General features: G+C 40.1%; 1 protein-coding gene across 1 annotated transcript; it reads left to right on the forward strand.

Annotated features, from left to right (window-relative positions):
- Positions 1–3,681: 3,681 nt before the first annotated feature.
- MRPS31 (mitochondrial ribosomal protein S31) lies at positions 3,682–25,381 on the forward strand. Its single transcript, XM_055802948.1, has 7 exons — positions 3,682–3,866; positions 5,956–6,246; positions 6,920–7,078; positions 11,946–12,092; positions 15,121–15,194; positions 19,488–19,631; positions 24,678–25,381. The coding sequence occupies exons 1-7, from the start codon at positions 3,739–3,741 to the stop codon at positions 24,887–24,889; spliced, it is 1,155 nt and encodes a 384-aa protein (XP_055658923.1). The 5' UTR covers positions 3,682–3,738; the 3' UTR covers positions 24,890–25,381.
- Positions 25,382–27,644: the final 2,263 nt, after the last annotated feature.

The raw sequence follows: 27,644 nt of genomic DNA on the forward strand, positions 1-27,644 counted from the left end.
AATGTCATTCCAGCAATGACAGAGAAGGAAAATTAACCAGTGGCCATTTCTTTTTTTGTACTATGTTACTGAACAACAGTAATGCAAAACAAAAATTACTATTCCTCTTTTCCCAAAATACAAAATTCCCATTAAATTTAACACATGTGTTAGAGAACTAAACTGTACAAATCTGGAGCTTATACGTAAAAGATAGAAGATTGTAGACTGCTGTATCTAAAATTATGAAGCTATACCTGATGTCTTGGATACTGACTAACACAAAAGGGATTTTCTTGTGCCTCTTTAGTTGGATTGAATAGTCAAATAATTGTGGCAATACAAATAAGAAAAGGTGTTCCTGTTCTGACATCTGCTAAAACCTCTAGCTTTGATGGCACATAAACAAGTTCTCCTAAGCAGAGATGTCCCTTTTATGCTCTTTGCTTTTTGGGAATAGGAAGCGGCATATAGTGGCTTAAACCACTGTGATGAGGCCTAATACCACTTTCCTCAGCTGCAACTGCACAAAACTCTTTTGTCACAGCACTATCAAAACTAGCCAGCTGCAACAAGGCTTTTACCACCATGTACCAGGTTAACTTCAATAAGTAATTCCCACACCTCGCCCTGGCACAGCCACCAATCCCCCCCAGGGTTTCAACAGTTCATCTACTGCCTGCGCTGTTTCTTCATCCTCTTCAGGCCAGCCCACCCTGCTTCTTGCCTCTGCTGCATCCTTCTCCTCATCTTTCCTACGCTCAGGACACGCTCTCTTCTCCCTCTGCTTCTTCCACACCTCCCTTCATCAACTCTTCTTCCATACCCCTTAGAGCTATTTAACTACTTAGCAGGAACCAGCCACAGCTGCACCTTATCCACATCAGCCAACCCACCACCCCAAGCCAGCCCACAGCTGTATATTATCAATGTTAATTAACCCAGCTTCATTCCTCTATAATTCCTCTACATTATTTCTTTTTTTTTTTTTTCTCTTTTGATTAACAATTAACTGAAGTGCTCACGATAAGGCTCATCAGAAGCAATGCCCAGTTGAAAGCAGTAGGACACCGTACAGACTGTGGAAAGGTAGATGAGCAGTAGCTACAATATATATCAGTGATCAGTACTACCACAGATGCTCTGCCAGACCAGGCAGTGTTCCTGGGAAGTGCTGTACACCTGCAATCCCTGCTGAGTTGCACATGTGTTTGCATGGATTGAGACACACAGACCTACATTATCGGAGCTTAGATCCATGGTGTTTTCCCCTAGATAAAATGGACAGCTCGTACTTTCAAAGCCCAAACCCAGGAAAAAGCATTATAAATACCAGAAAGTTAAATGTACTTTTCCCCCCATCACTTTTAAGTAATTGAAGGGTTCAGATATGATTTTTCTATATGGTTATTTTCTTGAAACGTTCCTTTTAAATGGTAAAGGAAAAGGAAAATCCTTTTAAATTGGTAAAGAAAAGAAAAATCCTTTTTTAATTGGGGCTGTTCTTCAAAATATGGCAATTGCTAAGGAAAAGCAGGCTAGGTTAAAAATATTCTAGAAACAATACATCGGACTGTAAGTTACTTTATTGCTTTAACATAGAAATAATTGCTGAGTCTGCGGTAACCAGTTAGTGACTGTTAGTTGTGCATATCAAATGACCTGAGATACTTAGAGATTACTATTTAGTCGCAAAGAATTTTGACCTGAGTGCTGACTTCTTTTTTAGCAGGACTGCAGCAGTGTTGGAAGATCCAGTTGGTGAAAAACATCTAACCCCTAATTTGGTAAAAATTGTGACTAATATGCCATTAAACCACATGCTGCCTGCCTTTGGCATTTGCCAGCTGAAACATCAGACCTTGAGTGTTTCAGGATGCTTCTTCATAACCATGTTCCTCAGGCAGACCACCAGGCCTGATCTGCTCGATTGGACCCTGTACAAAAGAGGGAACTGGTGAGTGCTTGAAACGTTGCCTGGGAGATTTTATAGCCGTGAAATGCAGCATACAATGAGCATATTGCCACCACATGGCTATTCCTGCTTCCTGCACCCACGCCTACTAAGACTGCACGCCGTGTCCCTGCATGTCCCTGCACCGTGCTGGCATAGAGGGCCTAATGGACAATTTGGAGCTTAACTTCAGGCTTCCTCTCAGGGCTTTTAGGTAGGACAGAAATGGGACATGTGTACAGAGACCGTGGCTTGCAAGTGCTTTGCAGGAACATGGAGGTGCTTTCTTGCACCGAAGGGGTATGGGTGATTGGCTTTGGGACATGATGGCCCATTGTGTGATGGGAGGGGCACAACCCCTCTTGAGCAGAGTGTTTCAGCACTGGAGGGATGGGTAACTTTTGGGAGTTGAAAAGCTGGTAAGGGAATGACATGAAAACTTGTGTGACCCAGGAGAGGAAAGGGTTTCCTTGCAACATGTATTCCTTTCCATCCTGCAGAATACCAGCAGTCCAAGCCGATCTCCTGGCCCACCATCTCCAGCCACCCAGAGGCAAACCATTTGCTCCCTGTAAGCCAGTCTGCCTTTCCTAATTCTTAGGGAAAGCCTCACTGCCAGGAGGGTGAATATCAGTTCTTTGCAAGTACTGTCCCAGAATAGCAGCCAGAGCTGCAGAAATGACACCATCAAAACTTGCCCAGCATCTTGCCGTGGATGTTGTTCCCACTGTTTGGAGAACTGTGTCAAGCAGTACAGTACCACATGGGGGCTGTACATGGAGGAAAAGAAAGATGGCTTCTGCACGCAAGGCCTTACACAGGTGATAGTGATTTGGGTACTGATGTACTGCTGTCAACTGCAAGTGAGAGGACAGTGTTGGCCTTCCAAAGTAGGTTGCACTCAGTGAAGTGAAGGTTTTGGGGGACAGCTTTTAACCACATATTTCAGAAAGATGTTTGGCCCTAACCTAATGCAAGATAGCCTCCCTAAGTCAGAGATGAGGAGTCTCAGCACTAGACATTTCAGTCTGCTGGTCTGTTTCTGTTGTTGTAGATGGTCACATCACCTTGGGAATTCCAGAACTTCCTGGACTGTGGCATCTTCCGAGTAAGCATAGAGATTGAAGACCTTACTACAAATCTGTCTGGATGCATGGGGATGAGGGATAGTTCAAGTTGGAAAAAAAACAACAAAAGGTCATTCTGAGAGATAGAAGAGACTAGCTGCCACCATCACTTGGTATTTGTTTGTTGTGACTCTAAAACAGTGGAGAATGTGCAGGTAAATGGTGCAGCTGGGCAGTGCAGGATGCACTGTTGTTTGAAAAGGCAGCTGGAGAAAATAATTTGGAGCAGATCTGATGACACCACCATTACTGTGACTACTGATTCCAATAGGAGTGAAAACATCAGAGGTGTTCAAATGTGTTCAATGATTGCATTGACACGGTCTGATCTACAGCAGAGCAAACCACCTGCAGAGACAGGTCTTCGGAGGAATGTTTCTTTGCAGTGTAAGATTTGCACATCCAGGTTCTGTTTTCTATACTTCGACTGCACAATAAATCATTGTTCTTAGTTTGCTTAATAGTCTTGGTAACTACCAGTTGCTATGAAGTTACAGAATCATAGAAAAGGCTGGAAAAGACCTTTAAGATCATCAAGCACAACGGTTAACGCAGCACTGCCAGGTACCGGAACGCTGGTGCGCGGAACGCTTGGCGCAGCTTCCGGCCGCGCCGGCGGGACCAAGCGGGGGACGGACCGCTCTGCCGGACCGCGCCGCCTGCCGCGCCGCTCCCACGATGTGGAGCCGCGTCCGTGGCTGGGATGCGGCCGGCGGCCCCTGTCGCCTCGCCATGCGGCTGCTCGCCGGGCCAGCCAGCGGCCGGGAGGCGGCGGGGGCGGCGCGGCGGGAGGGGAGGCCTCACAGGTACCGTCGCCTCACGCAAATCCCTTCCCCGGTGGAGAGGGCGCGGCCTTTGGCGGGACGGGGCTCCCCGGGAAAGGCTGCTCCTGTGCGCCGCGGGTGGGGCCGGTCCAGGCCGGGGCGCCGCGGCCTGCGCCTCGGCAGCGGGTTGCCGCCATTTGCCTTCATGTTACACGGGGGGGGTTTTGTTTTAGCGACAGTCTCCCGTGACCGCGAGGCCTGCCCGGTGTCCGTGGTGCTGCGCTGTGCCCTGCCGCGGCCCGCCGCCCTGCCCGCCCCCGGGGTCTCGGGGTTTAAGCCCGCTTGGCGGCAGGCAGGCCAGGCCCGTCCTGCCGGGGCTGGGCCCTGGTGACACCCGCGGGCAGAGGGCATCGGGAGGGTGAGGCCAAGCCGAGGGGTGTGGGTTGTGTTTCTTGCGTGGCTCTCCTTGCAGTCCTTCTCATCTCTGGGCGCAGGGAAGGATGTGCAGCTGTGACCCGGGCGTCATTTTACCGCGTGTGTATCAGGAGAGCAGTACATGCCCAAAGCACTGGCTGAAAATAGCGTTTGGAAGTTCATTATTATTTTTACTATAAGCTTTTAACTACTTCTAATAAGTCTGTTGTACCTTTGCTTTTTTTATTTCAAAGCTCCTCGACGTTTTTGAACAAGTTCCAATACTGTGATAGCCTGATAAATAAAGCAGTTAGGTTTCTTTCGTGGATGTGTTTGCTTTCTAAGGATAGGCTTCTGAGCAGAAGAGAAACCTGATGGTAGGTGAGCTAACAGTAGTGCAAACTGCAGTGTGCCACTGGCTTTACATGTTTAGGACTTGCAGCCTTGCTGTGTTTTTCTGCAAGGAAAGATCTCTGAATGGATAAATAGTTTAAGGAGCATGCAGCTTGAATTAATGAAGAACGTGTTTGAAAAAGATCTGCTGTTTTACACTGAATGGTTCCCCACAGGATTCCTACCATCTTCTCAATAATGCAGATGAAGCTTTCCTTAAATTTTCCTGTTGCTTCTCAACATTGAAACTTAGGGTTAATGCTGACAATCTATTAAGTATGGAGTGACTGAGGCAGTAATGTGGTGCCTGCCTAGCAGATTTTTCTTTTTTAGCTGGAGGGGTGTGTGTGAGAGGGGAAAGTATATCAAGATTCCTTCAGATTTGTTGAAGTGTTTTAAGATCTACTGAAATGTTTTATTTTGAATCAAAACACATACTTAATTGTAAGGGTTTTTTCTTTATTTTAGTAACTTTAAGGTGATTTTTAAACAAAAAAAGTATTTGTGAATTTAAAGACTTAAACATTTCATTTTAGTATGTTAAAGAGTTTAGAATGTTTAAAATTCTTTGAATTTTACAGTAGTTTTTACAGAGTATTTGTTGTGTCTGTGTTGCAGTAATACCCTGAGCAGCTCCCTGCTGTCCCTGGCTTTGCATCCTCATTGGCACCATGGCAGTTTTAGCTTCGTTGTGTTAAACTAGTGATGTGTTAAACTAGGTAGAAGAGCTGTTCCAGAGGGAAGAATAACCAAAATAACTTTTTTGTTTGTTACTGGGTTGTCTTGCAGCAGGATCCATTTTCCCACATGGCTGCAGAAATGCTTGGGTGCTATATTGCAGGGCATAGGGTGGGGGAATGCGATCTGTAGTAGTGCTACAAGTGTAAAATGATGTGAAGCTGAATGTGTGGGTGCAGTCTTTTTTTCAGGCAGCTAGGAGTGATCTCTTTGCCTCATTTTAAGAGTTCTGTTGAGTTTTCTATAGTACTAATGAATTTAAGTATCAGCTACCAGTAGATTCAAACTCTGTCTGCTACCTAATGCAGAAATACTTGAGAAGTTTTAAGTTAGTAGATTAAACACTGTTTATTTACGGAGGAAATAAATTTATTTGATTTTTGTGATGACAAACCCATAAATGATAAGGCACCTAAATGCTGCCTTAGTCCTTCTCAAAAGTCAAAATGTGCATATTGGACATGTGCTTAACATACTCAGTTAGGCCTAGACAGTTGTAACTGATGGTGTTTTTGTAGACTTAAATAATAAAGCCTTGGACCCTATTTGTAGCTTCTGTTTTTTATTTATTTTTTTAAACTTCTAGCAAAATACAGAAACTCTTCAGCACAAGCAGCATACTTTCTACTGAGAAAGATAAATCTACTACTTCCAAAGACAGCAGCGCTGAAGTGCCATCAAAGAGTCAGGAAGGTACAGCAGAAACACCAAAGCAGAAGTTACTAGACATTATTGGTCATATGAAAGTAGAAGTGAGCTACAGGACAAAACTCCAACAGTTAAAAACACGTGAAATCAAAAAGCAAGCCACAAACAAGCTGGAAGGCCCGGACAGTGAAGGCGCTGTGCCTCGGAGAACTACAGAAGACATCCAGCGGTTAAGTATATATTTTTCTTAACTTGTTTTCTCCTTTCTTGCATATTTTTTTTTTTTTATGATCTGGGACAAAATAAAGCATCAAATGCTGTTTCCGAGTATGGAAAAGAATCTTGTAAGGATATATGGTGTACAGATATAGATTACAGTAAATCACAGGGGAGAATATGGACAAAAGATGTTGTAGGCTTTCTACTATGTGCGAACTTTCTGCACTGAGACTTTTGAAAGGTAACACTACCGTCTGCATGTATAAAGTGATTTGAATGTGAGGGGGGAAATACTGTTCAGGTAAAATACAATAAAACTGAGGAAAAAGGAAAAAAATAATGATTGTCAAGTCTTGCAAGTGGCTCTCCTCCATGGTGTGTTTATAATTTTTATAAACACGCAGATCTATACTGCCTGTGGTCTTCAAGCTTCATGTCTGAGGGGCTATGCAGTGGCATAGGGCTGCCATTTTCCCAGGTTTGAGAACACGAGCTTGTCAGTGTCAGTGAGATGGTTTGTGCAACATAGGGCAAACCTGGCCATCCCCTGGCCACCCCCATTTGGGATAATAGGTAACTGTAACTTCTGAGTTAAGACATAAAATGACAGTATAGAAATGACAACTGAAAAATATTAAGGCTTTTAATTTTTTCTATTTCCTTATCTGTTGTGTCTCTTACAGAGGCAAGCCTTTAAATCCAGAACTGGTGGAGGCTGTTTCTGCAGTTGCATCTTCCCTCCCACTCAACAAGAAACAGACGGAATCGGAACTACTTGCACAGCTAAGAAGACATGAAGAAACCACAGATAAACAGAAAAGGGGGGGAACTATTAACTTACGGTCTGTTTATTGAGTGTTATTTTCATTAGTGTTGAAATTCTGATTTTGCAATGTCATCATGAAGGTGACTGGGTTCTGTGTTGGAAAGATGGCCCTGAGAGATACATTTGGACAGCTTATCCTTGGAATTAGTGAATATTAGGAACATTATTAGTCTGGTTATACCAAACTCCCTAAATTTTGCCATCCTCATTATAAAATGGTTTTGCAGAAATGGAATTGTTTTCCTGCCCAGGATCATTACTTTTTTGGACAGGCTAGCATAATAACAGATACTTTTTTTTCCCCAAGCTTCCAAAATTCTCACATAATGGATGGATTTGTAGATGTTTCAGACGTTCTGTCTGGACTGGTGAATTTTCATGACAGCTCTGCAGAACTGAACAAGACTAGCTCTATTTATAGCCCCACCCTTCCTTTCAAAACTTTCCAGTCAACCCAAGAAACTCATCTCTTGGCTTAACTCAGTTTCCAATGTGGCTTTCAAAGAGATGAGAAACATTTGTGTGGAAACTGAAACAGTTGTGCATACTGCTTTTTGGATGATGGCTAGACACAGATTTTTTCATTCTCTTTGCTTATTTTCAGCTAGTATTTGGATAACTGCTCAGAAAATTAAGGCATTGAATCCAGGTGAAATGCTGAACTAAACAGAAAATTGGATCTTCAGCAAAATAGGAATGTGAAACCTTTATTTATGGCAGTTTGTGGTGTAAACTGCAAACTACTTATCTTAGTTTCAGTTTATTCTGTGAAACTGAATTTGTCCCAAACCAGGATTTAAGTTTGACCCATATGTTATTATTTGTAGATTGCTATGGGGATTGGTAAATGATCACCTTTATCAATGTACTGCAAACAGAACAGCCAGCAAGCTAATGATGTTTGTGGCTGATGTCTGCCTTTTAAGCAAGTGGAAACTTAAGAACGTGACAGATGCTTGCAAATAGGTTGAGTTGGGTGTTTGCAAAGATATACAGTGCTCAATGAATAACTGTTAAACAAAATGCATATTCTTCAGAGGTTGTGAAGGGAGGAGGAAGAAACTGCATTTCACTTTTGGCCTGTATTTGTCATTCTCTACTGAGAGTGCTAGTGGTGGTTGTGGAGGGCAGAATGACATGTGAGGTTTGTGCTATTTGAGGAGGAAGTATGGTTTTAGGTAGCATATGCAAGCATCTCCAAAGGCTGTATGTGCACTCTGTTTTCATGTCCTTTCAGCCTGAATATAGGAAATCTCAAGAACTTGACAGAAGCTTATCTCTCCACAGGCTCTTGGAGCTGAAATGAGTAGCCTTAAAGCTTAGAGGTCTGGCTGCTTTATGTAAAATTGATGTATTTCTGCATTTTGTGTGTGTGTGTGCAGTATTACCAAAAACTTAGAGATGCTTCCTAATGTAAGGAGAATAGATAAGGACTGTTTCATATAAAGCATGTGTTCATTAAGCTATTAATTTCCAGTGAGGTTGTTCCATCTCTGTCACTGGGGTTTTCAGAAGAGCAGAGTACACAAACATCTTGCAACTTAAACAAAATTAGAAGCTACTTAATAGCTGATAACATGTTGGATGACTGTACTGATACTGACTGAGCTAATATGTGCAGTGGCTAACCTCATATGCACCTGCATCTGTTCCTTAAGGTACGTCTGCTCTGAATATCGTTGGTCTGCCTACTGGCATTGAGGGCTCCCTGTCCTTGCCACCCATTGCATCTCCCCCTCCCCTGAAGCACTTACCCAGCTGTAACTGCTGTGGAAGAAAGAAGGTGTCTTAAGGAAGTTCTAGTCTAAGCAAAAAGGGTGTTTTTGTTGGGAGAGTTTAAATTCTTCAGACATTTAAAAGCACCTGCAGCTATATAGTGGCTCTCTATAGTTGATTGATGGGTTAAGATGTGCTATTACAATATTTTATAACATCTTTGTGGGTGAGTTACTATAGTTAGAAAAATGGTTAGAAACATCCATTTTCCTCAACCAAAATGAGCCTTTTTGGTTGGTTAGGAATGTCATGGCTGGCTTGCTATGCTTTGAGTTGGCAAGTTCTGTTCTCTGAGGCAGCTTTGTGAACTAGCTTGTTTCCCCTGGGAATATGCCTTCCCCAACACCCCCCCACCCCCCCCCCCCGCCCCCGCTCCATCTTTCCCCCACTATATGCTGAAAAGTTCTGTTTTCTTCCTTAATAGTTAGGAAACAGTTTGAAGCTCTTATCAGTAGATGAGTTTTCAGGAAAGATCAGCAGCTCCTGCTGATTTTCATGACTGAAAACTTGGTTAATAGTAACCTTTCACAGTCAGACTCTGAGATAAATGTGGTACTTTCAGCTTCTTGATAAGTGTTTAAAAATGTTGATTTTGAAGAGCCCAGCAGCCCTCAGACTTGCTTGGGCATGACTTTATATTCCAGAATTTCTCAGTCCACACAAGGCACTAAAATGCTTCTACTATATTAGAAACCAATTACTTTTATTCATACGTGATTATTTTGTATTGAATTTTTTTTGACAACAAGAGAATATGGGCAATTTAGCTTTAATTTTTTTCTATAAAGATTTTATATTCGATATACTGGCACATTTTAGAAGCCAGTATATATTCCTCCATTATTTAACACTATTTAAAAATGAGACCCCTTCACAAACAGTAGAGCCATATAATGCTCACCTGCAAAAGATTGGGATACTGCTATTGGGATTTATGATGTACAATACAATGTATGTTGTCCAGGTCTTTTGGTTTGTACCAATTTATTTTTTTCCCCAGGATTGTGGCATGACCTCCAGAGGTCACTGTTGTATGCAGTCGTCTCACTGCCTTGTTTTGTAGACAGTGCCAGGACAGTGTGTTCACTAGGAGAGGAAAATATTAACGATAGAGGAGTTTATTTTTCTCAGTGTGGGATGAAGTTTCACTCAGTGGAAATTACAACGGCACTGTACCAAAATAAAATCTGCAGCACTACAGGTTGAAATTTCAGCTCCTGTTTTGGGTAAAGAAGAAAAGTAATTCAGAGCTAAGGCTGAAGTACATCCAGAGCTCCTTGGGTGTCCATTTTTAGTATTATAATTATTAGTTACTAATCAGGAAAGAGAGAGAATATGTGGTTGTTACAAAAGCTCTACTGCTTCCCACCTCTGGAAGGCAGAAGTATCTAGGAACTTAGGTTTTTAACCTCGTGCTGGGACGTGAGGTAATGTCTAACCACTGTAGGTACACTGGGGTTGGAGAATGACTTCGTAATCTGATGTTTTTCATTACAAAAGGCATTTAAATCATCTTTGTAGTTTTATTTTTAGTTAATACAGGGGCACTTTCAATCTTGGGAGTGATGAATGTTGCTGCCAGAAATGTTCATATACCAATGACAGAGTGACATTAGGACTTCCCAGTGAGAAATAGGATACCATTGACTCTGTGTTCTGAGAGCTTGGTAGCATAGTCTGTCCAAATCTACTGTGTAAAACCACAAATAAATCAAGGTCAGCTGTGAGGAGAGCTTATCTGAGCAAGCCTGATCCCCCTGAAGCATGGGAACACTCCAGCCTTTTAGGTTGCAGCCAGGTCAAGCAGTTGGGCTGGGCTGTGTGTGGCTGACCTTAGGAATTATGTCCCCTTAACCCTCAGAAGTGTGTCAAGCCCAACACCAGCTCACTGATGCCAGTAGGCACTTCACAGGGTAAATTCTAGTGTAAGATACGCAACTAATCTGAGATTGTTTTTTCTTCAAGATTAAAATGAAATTATTTAAAACTTGTTCTCAGGTGCCTTTCTTTCAGAGTAGTACTTGAAGAGCTGTGCTATTCTTATTCTGCCATTTGAAACCACATCTAACACCAAAGATAAATCCTACTGTGTTGCTGTGGCAATTAAATTATAATTTTCCAGAAGTATTTCTTGTCAGTAAAATCTCTTTTGACTTAAATTGCCAAAACCATTGTTTGAATTTCATGCAGATTTTCATAAAATGGATATGCAGTGTTTTCAACCTGGCCTATTTGTATTTTTTGAGACGATATTCATGGTTAAAACTTGAGTGCTGCAATTTTGGAGGACTGCATGTTACTGGAAGCAGTTGGATGGAGAGGACAGCTGTGAGGAAGAACTACCAGCTTGGTCTTTAACAACCAACAGACTTATCGGTTAAGGGAGCTAACTGGCAGAGGCAGAAAAGCGGTGTGTTTTGCCCTTTGCATTCAGAATGAGTAGCATACAGTGCTGGAGGAGATCAGAGCGTTTGCTCTTTGCATATGATTTTGACTATAGAGTTACGAAGGAAGATTTGGCCTGTTAATGCTGTAATATGATTACACGATGCAACAGATTGCAGTGGATCAGGAAAGGTGACCTACTTATTAGGGTGGCATGATTGACCCATGTCAGCTGATATGTGAGGGCAAGCTTTCTTTTGGTCTGCAGCAGCACAGCTCTGTCCCTGGGCAGTGTTGGTCCGTGTCCAAAAAACTGGTGTGGTTTTTTTTTTTTACCTCCCTATTTCAGCATATTCCTTGTATCCAGAGAAATTCCTCATTTACTTAAGGGAAACATACCAGGTGCACTCAGTATTGGTATGCAGATATATGAAATTCTTTTAGTTGGGAACTAAATAATTTCAAAGACGACATCTACTGTTGATTTAGTAGGCTAGAATGGCACTTTTCATTCAATCTATATAGCATGTAACAGCTGAGGCATTTTAAATAAGACTTGAATGGTTGATGACTTAAAAGTTGAGTGTATGTTGTGGAGTAATATATAATTCTGATTCATACAAGCTTATGTAGCGTTTCTGGTTAAGACATATGACAAATGTCTTGATTTGTCAATTTTTAGCAAATTTTTTGAGTTTTTACATTCATGTTTTTAATTTCAGCAACGTTATTTCAGAAATGGCAATTAAAAGGCAGTCCCCAGCTCAGAGAGGTGTGACGCTATCTCGTCGCATTTCCTTGGAGTTCGATGAGGATGGTCAAGGAGTCAAGCCTGAAAGATTGTCACCTCAGTCTTCTGACTCTAGAAGGTACTTCTGTTACGTTCCCTTCCAATAGGAGTGTGCAATCAATTACTAATGGCTAATATTTTAAATGTAGTTGTACATTTTCATGTTACCGTGATACTTCAGAGCTTAAAGAAATTAGTTGTGTTTTTCAAGAAAAGTACTGCTCATGTTGAAATACGCTGTGAAAACACACTAATGTTAACTAGCTATTGAAATAATGTGCACTTTTTTAATATTAAATTTTAGATTATTAAAATACTAGGTGTTGAAACACAGTTGTATTTAAGTACTTAAATTATTCTGACTTACACAATACAATTTTATATCACAACTTTTTGGGAAATGGAGGTTTTGAAGGCTTACTTTCATGTAGTGGAAAACAGATAAATGCTCTACATTTAGAAAAGATTCATACATTCTGTTGGCGTTTTAAAGAGATTTTGAAGTTGTTTTGGTTTTTACCACCTTGTTGCAACTGATAAATCATTCTGTAATTGATTTTTCTATTGTCTGTGACTTTGTAATTGTCTATGGAATGAACGTAATTTACATGATTATTTCAGGGTACCTCTTAAATTTTATCTTGCTGCTGGTGTATGTGGCCATTCTACTACTTAATGAATTCAGGAGTGGTCTTAAATTTTTGGTTTACTCCTGTAAGTTATGCTTTCTTGCCTGCAGTCTTTTCATTTGCCCATGGCAACTCATCATCACATTTCTTCTCAGTATATCCTTTCTCTGGCAGTTCTGTTTTTAGTAGAATTATCTTCTCTAATCATTAATTTATTTTGCAAATAAATCCCCTTGTCTTTGTGTTTGTGGCTGGAATTTGAGGGATTCATTTGTGTTTAGATAGATAATACTGAAGACAAAATTTGGATAACTAAGAAAAAAAAAAGCATAAATTTATGGGTGAGTAGATGTACTATATTCTGCCCTCTTTGGCAGACACATCTATTTCGGTGTATCATAAACAGAACTGTGACTTCCCATAAGGAACAGGTTGGAACATATGCATTGAGCCATGTAGATAATGCAAAAACCTCAAAGCAGCAGTTTATAGCCAGTCATTAGAAGAATTTAACCAGCTTGCTGAAATGTTTCTGAGTAACTTCCTTGTTCTTGAGCTACCAAACTGTTAAGGTGTACTAGGGAAATATCTCTTGGGCATCTTCGATGTTATAAGGCCAGCGAGCAGTGTTTTCTTGATTCCTGATGCAGAGCTTGTAGAATGTGCAAGAGGGGCTTCCTGTGGTGGAAGTAGAAAGGAAGAAGTGGAACAAGGTTCTTGACCAAGCTGTCCTGACTTAGATGTTTCTGTCCCGGGGTTTTCATTCAGCTGGTTTGAGGAGTAAGGGAGCTGATGTCGTCATCAGCTGCTGAATAGCTCTATAGGTAGCTTTAATCTGGGGGTAATTGTCAGACAGAGTTGGTAGTCACATGAAAGTAATTTTGTTAATGCTGTGATTCTTGACTGACTGTGAGAAATACTTTATTTAAGATGTTGGATTAAAAGTTTTTCAAAGTTTGAGAGACTAGAAGTAATATGATGAAATCTGAACTGAAAACCTGAGGTATTACATGCTGGTACGGTGTATATTATTTTATATCTTTGCTGAAATTTTCATTTATTAACATACTGCAAAGTAAAGTGAATTTCACTTATGTTTGAGAACGTTTATTACATTTATGATATCTGTGAAGCTGTCTTGCCCTCTTTGTGTGATGAAAGTGCACTTGGGATATAACTTCAGGAACAGTACCTTAAAATATTTTTAAAAATCCCTTTAATGAGCAAACTGTCTCCAGTTTTAGTCCTGAGTTTCCTTCCACGTTCCTGAAAATCTAATGCATATACTTACCTATTGATAATATGAAAAGAATGGGTTAGGAAGAGTATCTAAGTTTAAATGGAGTTAGTAGATTTCAATGAAATGGGTGATGGTGCTTTATAGTAATTTGAACTAGTAATTTTAAAATAAATGTTCTTCCAAGTCATGCCTGTATCTGATGATATTGAGAGTTACACACAAATAGGAAAATATAATCCTAAACCAACATTTTTTTAGGGCTCTGTGCTGAAAGAGATCCAGGGTAGTTACATCAGTAAAATGTAATATGAAGAACAGGTATGCAGAAGTAGTTGTGGTTATCAGAAATCCACAGTAAACCCAGACAGGTGAAATTTTAAGGTCAGGAAGGGCAACTATTGCCAGAGTAGCAGTGAGTATGTAATATATAAAGTAGGAAATATTAGGATTTCAGTGGAAACCCAGAAGATTGTACGATTAAAAGAATCATTTGTTCTGAACTTCAATGTGTTGGAAAAACAATGCCTTTACTGTACTTTTTTCCTGTTTATAAGAAAATTTATTTTGATTACTTGTTGAACTCTTGGATTATTAAATTTTTTCGGTATACACTTACGCTGAAGATAAATATGATTAAGAATAGATGGTCAGAGTGAAATATTTTTATATTCAGAAGAGAGAGCATCAAGGTGATGCTGTTTAAAATATATCGTGCAGATATACTTTGAGTGTTTGCCATATGGCAGAGAAGGTAGCTGTGTACTCTTCCAAAAAGGCTATTTATGTCATAAAGCAGAAATTGTTTGATTTAGCTGGTGCCTTTTCTCTTCCTGAATTGTGCCATATTTTTAATGGGGGAAAAAATCTCCAAATCACCAGATTCACTTTTAAATTGCAACTTTGTAAAACTGTTCGAGTACTGTAGTTTGGTACTGTTTAGCTTTGTTCAGATTCCTAACTATTTCAGTTAAAAAATGACTGCAAACACAGTGTTTGATTTATGCTCATTCTTTCACATGGAAATGTTTTGGGAAGCTCTGTTACAGATGAATAATAAAGTCATGAACACTTTCTCTGGTTAAATGCCTGAGGATTTAGTGAGAGTCACTATCTCGTGTTTTTTTTTTTCTCCAGAGATGTGTTAGTTCATGAGAATATTTTGTGCTTTTGAATTTGTTATCTGGCAGTGTTGTGAAGCGTTGTGAAATGCTAAATATCATTTGTCTTTTTTGTTATAGAAGTCTCAAAGGAGGAAGAAGGCTTAATATATTCACTAAGGCTTCTACAGAACCAGAAAATGCACTGAAAACAGGTTAGTGGAAATTCAATAATGAAAAACCCAGTGAGGCCAAATTCTGAATTTTTAGAACATCAAGAGATTCATTTTTGTGGGTCAGACTTGTGACCTGTTAGCTTCCTGCTTTCAGACCTATGAAAAAGTGAATACTTTAATGTAACTCTGATTTTTACTAAGCAAAACTTCCATGTGGCATAGTAGATTTTCTGTACTAATCAGGACATTCTGTTACTGAACTTGAAGGGGTAAAACTGACTTTTTGTCACTGAGGCTTGTCTGTCTTCTGTGAGTGGAAAACTAGCCTGGAGAATGGGTATGTTGGCTCCAGTAGCTTATTTGGTCAAGTTGCAAACTTGCTGCATTCATCACAAGGCTGTGATCCCAGGGAAATGAGCTTGCTCTACAGGGGGCTAAGCATAAGCAAGGTAGAAAGAACCCAAGACTATGCATTCAGTTGCTTTGTAGCCTTCTCTTGTTTAGTGTTGTCTATGTAGCTTGAAAGATCCTGTAAGTGACTGACAAATGATGCCTTGTTTTACCTACTGTAAAGCTCTTCATGTATGTTTAGAAGCATAGAATGGTTTGACTTGGAAGGGACCTTTAAAGGACAGGTGGTCCAACGCTCCTGCAATAAGCAGGAACATCTTCAACTAGAACAGGTTGCTCAGAGCCCTGTCCAGCCTGACCTTAAATGTTTCCAGGGATGGGACATCTACAGCCTTTCTGGGCAGCCTGTTCCAGTGTTTCACCACCCTTGATCATAAAAAATTTCTTCCTTATCTAGTCTGAATCTGCCCTCTTTTAGTTTAAAACCATTACCCCTTGTCCTGTGACGACAGTCCCTACTAAAATGTCTGTTGTCATCTTTCTTATAAGCCCCTTTTAAGTATTGAAAGGCTGCAATAAGATCTCCCTTAAGCCTTCCGTTCTCCAGGCTGAACAACTCCAAATCTCTCAGCTTTTCCCCACAGGAGAGGTGTTCCATCCCTCTGATTATTTTTGTGGCCCTCCTCTGGACCTGATTCACAGGTCCATGTCTTTCCTGTGCTGAGGAACCCAGAGCTGGACACAGTACTGCAGGTGGGGGTCTCACCAGAGAGAGTGGAGGGGCAGAATTACCTCCCTTGACCTGCTGGCCACACTTCTTTCTATGAAGCCAGTTGGCCAGGGCTGCAAATTTACGTTGCTGGGCCATGTCCAGTTTTACATCCACCAACACCTGTAAGTCCCTCTCAGCAGGGCTGCTCTCAGTCCCTTCATCCCCCAGCCTGTATTGATACCAGGGGTTGCCCCAACCCATGTGCAGGATCTTGCACTTGACCTTGTTGAACCTCATGAGGTTCACACGGGCCCGCTTCTTGAGCTTGTCCGGATCCCTTTGGATGGCATCCTGTCCCTCAGGTGTGTCAACTGCACCATTCAGCTTGGTGTCATGTGCAAATATGTGAAGGATGCACTGAGTGCCACTGTCGGTGGTGTTGGTGAAGATACTAAACAGTACTGGTCCCAGTACAAACCCCTGAAGGATGCCACTCATCACTGATCTCCATCCAGATGTCGAGCTGTTGACCACTACTCTCTGGATGTGACCGTCCAGCCAATTCCTTATCCACCATGTACATATGCCGAAACCCATCTAAATTAAACCCCAAAAGCAACAGCAAAACATGTGTGATACCTGGCTATTCACTGAACGTCACAGCTCTGCAGGAGCAGTTGTAATGCCGTGTAAGGGGCATAGCTTTCGCACAGGAAGGCTTGGCTGTACTGCGAACGGGATTTTGGCTAAGAGCGTGTGAATATGGGCAAGTCATGTAAAAACTCCCTACTTCACTTTTCTTCCTGAACAATGAAATTGTGCATTCTTAGCACTGACCTTTAATATGCTGATTTCCCTAAGCTATTCTGAGGCCCTTTGGAGAAAAGACTTTATTTCAGTGTAGTGACTTAAAACTATGTATAAAACCAGCAGCTGCAGAAGAAATAGTATTCCTCTCTGATATCTCAGAAGATGACATGTATTTGTTTCCTTTTCAAGAGCAAGACTGTTAGTTTTTGCCAGTTTCTTGCTGAGTAGTTTTCTCCTTTTTTTACACTTGAAACTGCAGGGAGAAATTAGCGTGTTTACTGAGTTTCTTTAGTAAGATGTCAGTGCAATTTGCGTATTTTCAAGTATACTGCTGTGAGCTTTCTGGATGCAGCCACCTCTGTGGTGGACAATGAAGGTTGCTTATTAGAATGGAATTCAATTTACTGTTTTTAAGGTTGCCAGTTTCCTTAAAATTGGTCCATTTTACATAATGACTGATGAAGCATTTATTTTTAGCTATCTTGACAAATGTGATGTTCAAGTAACTGGCATTTGAGTTGAATCAGGTTTACTCAGGTAAGAGGGTGAGAATTTAACCTTTCTTTTTGGCACGAGCACAATACAGGCACAACGGCACTTAGTAGTCACCCTAGATAGAAAGTTGAGATACACTTTTTTTAATAAACGCAAAACTGTAATGTACACAAATTTTGTAAAAGAGCAAGTGGACTTACTGGATTTGTAATGAGATACTAAAAAGTAAGCTTCTTTCAGCTTTTTATGTGGTGTTTCCTTGTTTTATTCCAGGTAGCCTTGAGGAAATGCACAACATATTCTAAACCAGGAAGCTTCTTACTTGGCTTACTGACTAAGCCTGATGACAAAAAATTTTTTTGTGTTACTCTCAGGAAGTACCACTGTGATACTTGATTGATTTGCCTTCACTGTCTGGGCTTATATTAGTGGAGATAACGAGTTAAAGTATTGTTTATACATGACAGAAAATAAATTTCTGTGTTATGTATTGAGCATTTATTGTGAAATGTAAATGGGAAAGTAAACTGGCATCCTGAAAAAAATATTTTTAACTGTTAACATAAAAGATCAGTACCTGTTAAAAAACACCACTGTCATTTTATTTTGTTTCACAGAGGTGAAAATATAATGTTTATCACCTTTACTGTAAGCTTGAAAAATTAGTTTCTGCTCTGTTCTACTAGAAGATTTATTAGTAGCACATTATTAAAAGGTATTAAGATGTGGGTAATAATTTCATTCTGTTATGATTTCTTGTGTGGTCTTTTATCTGTATTTTATTCCTGCTTCCAGCCCTCAAATCAAGGTAGGCAGCTAGGGAATATAGTTTCAGCAATTTCCCTGCTAAGTAAGACCTAATTTGGAAAAGTGTCTTCTGATTTAACACAAAATGTGAAAATGCTTTTCAGTATGTAGAAATACTGTTTGCCCTTTCATTTTGGTTTTTTTCTTAAGGGAGGGAGGAGGTTTTTTCTTTATTTTTAATCCAGTGGAGTTGTAAGCCAGTGAGTTGAAGATGAAATTATAATATCTTGGTTTCAAATACTTAGACTTATTAGTAAAGTCTATTATTAGTAAAATAATAGCTGATTGGCCATGATCCACTTCAAATGGACTGTAGCATTTGTATTCAAGATCTCTGTTCCAAGGAGCTTAGGGTGAATTGGTAACAGGGGGAGACACGAAAATAAAGGGGAGCACAACTGTCATGAGGCAGCAGCCAAAGGCACTCCCAGTGGCTCCTCCCTGTCCTGTGGCAACAGCTTGTTCCCTTCACTTCAGCAGTGTGGTTCAGTCTGGGTTCATGACCAGTTCTCCTGGGTGGAGAGGCAAGAACTCCTTAAGAGTAACGCTGCTGCCAGATAAATCTTTTATTTTATTTTTTTTTTAATCAAAGTGTACTTACATGTATCAGGAAAGATGCGTCTTTAAAGGGACTGTTTGATTTTGGAAGAAGAATAGGAAATCAGGATTTCTCAAGCCCAAGAGACAAAAACTGGGACACTTATGAGTGGCGGGGAAGAAATTGCCATCATTTGGAGACTGAGTTGTTTCCCTGAAGGAGGAAAGTATAGTTTTGAAGTACCTGAAATCTCTTCTAGTAAGCAAGATTCCTTTGGCAGAGTGTACCAGTCAAGTTCAGAGTTTGTAGTATGTACGATTTGTGAAAGAGAAAAAGGAAAAAAAAGATTGTGGAAAAATTAAATTCCCGCTCTGTGTGAAAGGCTTAAAAATAAATTATCCCCTAGGAGTTCAGAATAGGTTTTCACCAGATATTTGAGAATTTAATGGACTTTCATGTCAACAAGAGGCTTCTCATTTGAGAAAGGTGATGCTGGCATCTAAGGCAGAAAAATTAGCACAGCTGAAAGTATTAGTCTCTGTAAAGGTTAAAGGACTTTGTTTTAGTTAGTGAGAAGTCTTTGGCATGCTGATAGATCTTTACAAAATTTCTTTTTTAGTATCTTCACCAACAATTTGGGATCTGGAATTTGCAAAGGAGATTGCAGCAGTAACTGCACAGCCTCCTCGAAATGGTTTTGAGGAGATGATCCAGTGGACAAAAGAAGGAATACTGTGGGAGTTCCCAATTGACAATGAAATTGGTACGTGCACTATTTTATTATTTGTCTCTTTGTATCTTTTCTGAGAATTAGAGCATATTATGACCTTTGACTCTCGTAACATCATGTTTCAGCTATGAGTCATGTATTTGATAGTAATAGCGTCCAAAATCAGAGATGCTTCAGATGAACTCATTCTGGCACTCTTCAGACAAGATTCTGCCAAAAAAGGGGAGAACTCCCTCCCCCCCCTCAGCCCTGATGCTTTCAGCACCAAAAGGCCATTCAGGTCTATTACATAATACCTTTTACTATGCAGCTTCTTTAAAGAAGCTTCTAGCAGAGGATAGGAAATCTTAAAACTGCCATGTGTGTTTTATAATGCTGATTCTGTTCTTTGGTGTGGCTCTCAGACCAAGCGGCTAGCAGGATCCTAATCAGCTATCTGCCAGTTCCATATCTGTGTTGGCTGAATGTTAAACAGTTGTTTGCTCCCTTTGTTCTATCTGTTTCATAAGAATAAGCAGTCAGTGTTCACTCACTCTGGGCATCTATCTTAACTAGACATCTTTGTGCATGCTATTTACTTTTATTACTGTTGGAAAAAAAAAAAAAGCAAGCATTTTGTGAAGTTAAGCCAGCAGAAAGGGAACGAATGTTAAGGAAGGGAAGAACAACTACACAAAGCAGGTGTACACTTTAGGGAAGGGAACTTCATAACTTCAGGGAGAGCTTGGCTGTGGGTTGGTGTGTTTTGGGGTTTTTTTTAAGACTTTAAAGACATCAAACAGGACTACTTTTAGAATGATTCAGTCAGTGAAAGCAGAACAGGTTAGTATCTGAAGCAGGGAGTCTTTGAAAATCTGTCCTATACCGAGCTGCAAATTGCATAATGTGGTTCATTGTTTCTTAATGTTTATTCTCATCCTGTATTGGCAGTTTTTTCACAGAATATAATCACTGCTCCCAGAATTGATCTGTTCTATCATGTAGAAATCCGAGTATACTCTAGTCATGTTTTTGCAAGCTGAAAACCATTGCGGCCAATGGTTTTTCTGTTGTTGTAATGTGGCTGGAATCTTGCTGTCTGGGGTTGTAAGTGGACCAGGCGTCTTTGGTGGCCAGTGGTTTTTCTGTTGAAGCAATGTAGCTGGAACAGTGCTGTCTGGGATGGGGTGGTGAATGGACAGCATTACATACATCTTTACATGTAATTAAACAAGAACCTTTATTGATTTGTCCACAAAGACTAGTCATGTGGAAAATTCCAGTGGAGTGTTCCAAAATCTATCACCTCTCAGGTTGAAATATCAAATCAGTAAATTCCATCCTGTCAAACTGCTGGCCACAGACTGTTAATCAGATCAGGTATGTCAAAGCACAGTTAAAAGCTTGCAAACCTCTCTCCAGTTATACCAACATAGTGTAATTGCAGTGGCTCTTCAAAAGAAAGATGCCCGTTCCTGCTATTAATTTGCAGTTTTGTAACAGTTGTCTCAATAGGAGGACATTACCTCAGCTTGTTCTGTATTAAGAAATGTGTGATTTTTCTTCTATGCCACAAGCACATGGCTTTAAAAACATAAGTGTAATGAAATTTACTGTTGAGGAAGGATGTATGCTCAACATTTAGTATTATGAAAGCCTTTAAAGTTTTAAATGAAATATGAAAAAGAAAGAAGACAGCTTGTAACTGTTTTCTTGTCTCCAGAGCATCTGCAGTGTTGTTGTTAGTGCTTTAACGAGGCACTGTGCTGTGCTTTGAGGCATCAGGGCAAGGTCATGATTTTTAAAACCTCTGGCCTTGGTGTGAACATCTGAAGGTGTGGCTGGAAGTGCTGGCTTGCTGCAGTGGCCAGTAGTGGTCTTGCCCCCCAACCCTGCTGTCCTGTTGTCTGCTCTTGCCTGCGTGTCCTTTCCCTTATCTGATGCAGTTGAAGTCACTGTTAGGCAGAAAACTACCTTTTTTTTTTCTCCGTCTCTCTGACCTCTGATTAATTTTTACCAGGTTAGCAAACCATCAGTATACCTTGCGTAACATCATTCTCACTCCTCCTTTCTGCTTGCCTCTTCTGCTTCTAGTAGCTTTAGTTTTGCTCCATGATTTGGCATGGCAAAAAGTTGGGAAAAACGTTGATTTTTTTCCCTTCTAAAAATTATTTCTGTGCATTTATATTTAAGACTCACATCCTGAGGAGCACAGTGGTTAGAAAGGACAGTGCAGATTCTTGATGATACATTGTTTTAGCACCTCATTCTGAGGAGTAAATGCTTCTGGTGGGCCAGAGACTGTTAGGGCAGAAGTGATAGGCTTAATGGAAGTCTCGGAAAAGTAATGCCTCAGTTGCCCCTTGTTGACTTTTGTAGGCAAACGTTCACCAAATCCTGTTTTGGCTGTTTTGCTAAGATGCTTTTCCCAACAGAGAAGCATTGAGTCGGTTTGCTAAGAGAGATGGCAAATGTTACACAGTCATTTTCGGGGGGGGATTGCTTTACTGTAAATTCTGGGTCTGTTCTAGGCACCTACTGTAAAAGCATTATTTATCTCATTCTAAAAATCCTAGAATCATATAATGGTTTGGGTTGGAAGGTACCTTTAAGAATCATCTAGTCCATGGGCGGGGACATCTTTCACTAGATCAGGATACTTGGTCATCTTTATAGCATGTCAGCAACACTCCCTACAGGAATGGACATCTGCGTTTGAGATGTCATCTTTAAGGCAACATTGGCCATGTCTTGGGAGGGTTAGTGTTTTAGCTAGAGAAATTCCCTAGACTTTCTGTTTTGCTGTATGTAGGGTATTGGAAATAGGATATTGAGAGTGGGTGACTTGGTGCTTTGAGGTCGATGAAGAAAATCCTCCCACCATGCATATTCTTTCAAACTAGGTTTCTGAGGACAGTGCAAGAGAGGCTAAGGGACAAGCTTGTTCTTCCCATGTAGGAAGTTACGGCTTGCTGGGGGTGAGGGGAATCATGCAAGCATATCTCATCTAATCAGTTCCCACCAGAAGTCCTGGCCTCTGATGCTTTGGGCAATTGTGGTCTCTTTTTGTGATGCATGCTTTACTTCTTTGAGGACTGAAATATGTGGTCTAACTGAAATGTTTGGGCTAACACTTCATCCCCAAACTATGTATGATAGTCTTTGACAAATGGGAGATCAAAATACACGGTGTAATATTTCCTTCTGACTTGTGTTTTTGTGAGGCTATAAATTTTTTCATTTCTCTTGGGTTAGAGATGAAATCGGTGAAATTATTAATTAGATGTAATCTCTCCTGATACCCTGTATCTGTCCCCAAAAGAAGAGCATCAAGAAGGCCAAATTTTACTGTCAGCATTATTCAGATTCTTTTGGTAGTGGGCTCATTTGGTATAGTTCTCCTGGATTTTTGTGACTAGCAAAAGTCTGGAAATCTGGAAAGGATGTTAGCTTGTGAAAGCAACCAGTAGCATCCAGGTACAGCAAGATTCCACCTTCCCTTGGTGGAGGAAAGTCAGTGTGGGTGACATGGTAATCTGTAAATGGACATTGGTCTCCAAGCACAGCAGAAATATACCTTCTGAAGCTGACGTGATTTTTTTTTTAAACTTTTAACATAAAGGAAAAAAGAGTTTCTGAAGAAGGAAACATGCTTGCTTTTTCAAGGACAAACATTTTCTCACATTTGTGGGAAAAATAAGCGTATTTCCCAGCCTGTTCAGATTTTGCAGTTCCTAAAGTTTAGAACAAGAAAGAAAGAACTTAGCGAATACAAGCTGAGAGACTTCTCCATCCCAGAGCTGTGCATCATTTCTTCTGAAACTGTAGAAGCTCTACACAGGAGGAAGCCTAGGACTGACATGGCTTAATTGCCTCGATTTTAATACTCCTGATTTAATGTTGTCAAATAATATACCCTAGCTCGTGTAGAGAAACATTTACACTTAGTCTACAGAGTAGACTTCCTGTTTTTGTTGTCTGGAAATACAATATACAGTATTGTTCTGTAATGATATATTTTTACTTAAAGGTGCAAATGTCATTTACAAAACTATAGCAGATCGGATAAATAAAATTTTTCACATATCCCTAACTGAAGAATAATCTTTCAATTGCAAATCCCAGCTTGCCTTGTTTTTTTTTATCTGAGAATTGGAAACTGCAAAAGCAGCCTCTTTTCTGCATGTAGGAATTTGTGTTCTGAGTCTCTTGCGTGCACTAGCATCATAACATGAACAGCAAAGAAAATCCACAGGGCAGAGATCAAAAACTTACCATAGGATCTGAGCTGTGCGTGATTATATGATCTATAATAATAATTCCTTGTCCCGTGTTCCTGTGGATGCTTTTAAATGCTTTTGAATCATCTTTTGTACTGGTTACAACTTAAAAGTAGCAACTGGTGAGATACACAACATTTTTATGTTGGCATACACTCCCAGATTCAGAAAGCATTGGAAAACTGCTTTTCTATGCCCATTTGATAGCAATAGGATGTTAAAACCATGACTTGGAATGAACATGCGAGTGTATGTTAGCTGTTCATATGACGTACTTTATGAGGTTGCCTCATTTGTTCAGGACTAGCTTGTGTTCTCTAATCCTCTGCAGAATTTAGGCAATCAAGTGTTTTCTTAAAGAATTTATGAAGAGAGTGTCCCCAGTCTAAAAGATGGTACCCATGGTAAATCAAAATTTTCACATACTTAACATTTTCTTTTTTTTTTAAGCAAGAATATTTATTTATTTTTTTTTATTACTCCCCCTGCTTCCACCCTGGCATCAGCTTTCAGCCAGGTTACCAGCCAGAAAGTTGATTTAAATATTAGATATTCTTATAAATGAGAGTACAAAACTGAAGTAATAGGGTAGTCAGGAGTATGATATGTGCTGACATTTTTTGTGTAGAGGGAGAAATTAATGTGTTAAAATTCTACAGTTTCTTCCACTTCTGTGTGGTTGGCTTAACTGTGCAAAAGAATTCAAGGGCACAGAACCATTAATTTCACAAATTTAAGATTATTTGCGAACTATATCCTTTTTTACTTTAAATTTGCTGTTATGATAATAACTGTCGTTTTCTTGGATCCCTTCTGTTAGGGATGGACGATGGTGCTGAATTTCATGAACATATCTTTCTGGAGAAACACCTCGAAGGTTTTCCTAAGCAAGGACCTATTCGTCACTTCATGGAGCTGGTCATTTGTGGGCTTTCAAAAAACCCATACCTCAGTGTTAAACAGAAGATTGAACATATTGAGTGGTTTCAGAAGTATTTTGAGGAAAAGAAGGAATTTCTTCAAGAGATTTGAGACTTGGGAAAGTGCTTAACCTTGAAATGAGGAATCATTGCATCAAAATTGATGATTTCTTACAATGGAAGTACTGTCAGTGCATAGTAATCATGTGACCTGAAAATTGTAGTTTAAATAATAAACTCAAAGGTCATACTTTCATGTGTGTATGTCCATGTATATGTGGATAATTTTTGACAACAAAAGAAGGAACTGAAAAGTATGGCTTCTGTAGAATGTACATTTAAAATTTAGTTTAACAAAATTGTCGTCTTTTAAATTTGAAACTAATCTTTTGACCATACAAAATACTAGGAGTAATGCCACTTCCTACACCCTTTACACTTGGTGTATATCTTGACAGGTTTGATCATCTTTCCCATTCTGGAAAACTTGAAATGCTTTTGTTTTTGAAAACTCCAGAAACAGCTGTAATGTTGAAGAGCTGTTACTGAGATATGAACAGTTCACTTTGCTAATTCATTAAATACAATGAATTTGGTATTGGTATTTGGATGGTGTTAATCCTTTCTTTCCTCCTTTCAGTAGTTATCTTCATTGGTTCATTTTAAAATATTTTGTAATGACTAAGTCCCTGGAATTGAATGCTTGTTTATCTGCTCAGTGAAGAGGTATTGTATTCATGAGATGTGTGCACAGCATAACACTGGTGAGTTACATAAAATAATATGGGAAGTCTCTCCTACCGTCCATACATCCATTCTGAAGCTTTTGACCAACTTCCCATTGGTATTTGTTGTTTGAAAATGGATCTCGTTGTCAAGTAATCCATGAAGTTGTGTGTTAGAGCAAGCAGTTTTATGATGAGGAAATGGCCTCAAATTGTGCTAGGGGAGGTTTAGATTGGATATTAGGAAAAATTTATTCACTGGAAGGGTGGTCAAGCATTGGAACAGGCTGCCCAGGGACACGGTGGAATTGCCATCCCTGGAAAGGTTCAAAAAATGTGTACATCTGGTGCTTAGGGACATGGTTTAGTGGTGGGCTTGGCAGTCCTGGGTTAACAGTTGAACTTGATATTAAAGGTCTTTTCCAACATAAATGATTCTATGATTACTGCAGTGTTTGGAGCTGAGGCCTTATCTCCTGCATCTGTAGGTCTAGACGGGGGTCTTGACATTGCTGGCAAGGAGAGTTGTCGGCTACAGATTGCTGTCGCATAATGCCATTGCTGTTTTGTGTTTGGTCCTCTGATGATGCTGGTGAAGTATCTATATTTTCTAGATGGTCCTTTATTCTAACTAAAGGCAAATGTTCTGTCGTATCTATTAAGCAATCGCAGTATATTTTACTTCAGTTACCTTTTGCTAAATTTTCATCCAGAGTTACTCACTCGTTCAGAATCCTGGATTAAGTCTCGCTGCCTAACTTTCCAGAGCATTTCCAGCCTCAGATTTTGTGTTCTTCCTTGTTCTCTCACATTTACTCCAACCTCTTTAACAGCTGTTGGCCCTATAAATATGATCCTATCTTTTTCTCTCATTTCCTCGTAACTGAGGCAGGAAGGGGAAAGTTACAGAATGAAGGTAAAACACTGGCTTCATATGCAAACTGATTTTTAAAATGAGAATTACAAGAAAGGAAAAGAAAATTAAAAGAGTTGGCTTTCTTCTGTGAGTTGGAATATTGTTGCTGTGTTCTGCTCATCTGCAGGATGTGGGTTTGCCTGTCTGGCAAAGGGCAGGACTCGGGCTGTGGAAAGGAAAAGCAGCTTTTTGACTTTCTAGCTGTAAGAACAGCAAGGTTCAAATGCAGAGATTTTCAGAGGCTTCCTGGCTTTGAAATGGCGCAAGTAAGAATTGTATCAAAGTATCTCCATTTAGTACTTGGATAGTTTTAATTTTTGGTTCAATGCCCAAATACGTTGTACTTCAAAGATACCATCTTCCCAAATTTCTACCAAACTATGATGCCTGCATTCTGCTGTATCTGAATGAGCCTTTTCTAAAACAAGGTACAGTGACTTTGAATTCACCACAGACTTTTAAGAAAAGTCTCCTCTGTGTATTTGCATCTGACCTCTGTTTCTATAAGAAAGGCAGGACACTCACAAGCTCGGCCCTTACTGGAGGAGGTTCGGGAGCATTAGCTGTGGATGACAGTACTGAATTTCCCAGCATTGGGAGAGAGGTGAATGTTATCATTTGAACAGATTCATTAGGAGGTCAGTACTTCGACAAGCTCTTAACAGAGTTGGTGCTTAGGATCTTTGGAAAGCTGTAGTAATTCCTACTTAGGTGCTTAAATATAGATTTGAGAGTTAATACTGGGCAACAAGATTTGATTGATCAGATGTAGCTGCACATATGTAAGGATGCTTACGGGGACTGCTCAAGGCACATTGAGAGCTGAAATGGCAGGGCTTTTGTGTGTGGGTTTTTGAGTTGTACACTTCCTGGCAGTCCAAAAGGAGGAGAGTTGCAGGAATGTAAAGCATTGCTTGCACGTTAGTCACTTAGAAGCATAAAAATTGCTCCTTTTCTTTTGCAGCTCAAAGGATAAAAGCTGTCAGCCATTGTTCAGGGAGGAGCTAGTGCTGCAGCTAGTGATTCCCATGTTGGAGTCATTCAGACTTTTCTTCTGAGGGTTGGTTTGTTCCCTCTTGTAACTGGTTGGGTGGTATTACATGTAACTTAATGGACTCAGCATTAGGATCTCTCCAAGGCAAAATAGTGTTTTTTATGCTCTGTGGTCTTGCATTTCCTTCTTCGTGCATAAAGCTGAGGTCTTGTTAAATGTGCTGCTAATGCTG

Source organism: Falco peregrinus, chromosome 4 (assembly GCF_023634155.1).
Source record: "Falco peregrinus isolate bFalPer1 chromosome 4, bFalPer1.pri, whole genome shotgun sequence".
Taxonomy (NCBI): domain Eukaryota; kingdom Metazoa; phylum Chordata; class Aves; order Falconiformes; family Falconidae; genus Falco; species Falco peregrinus.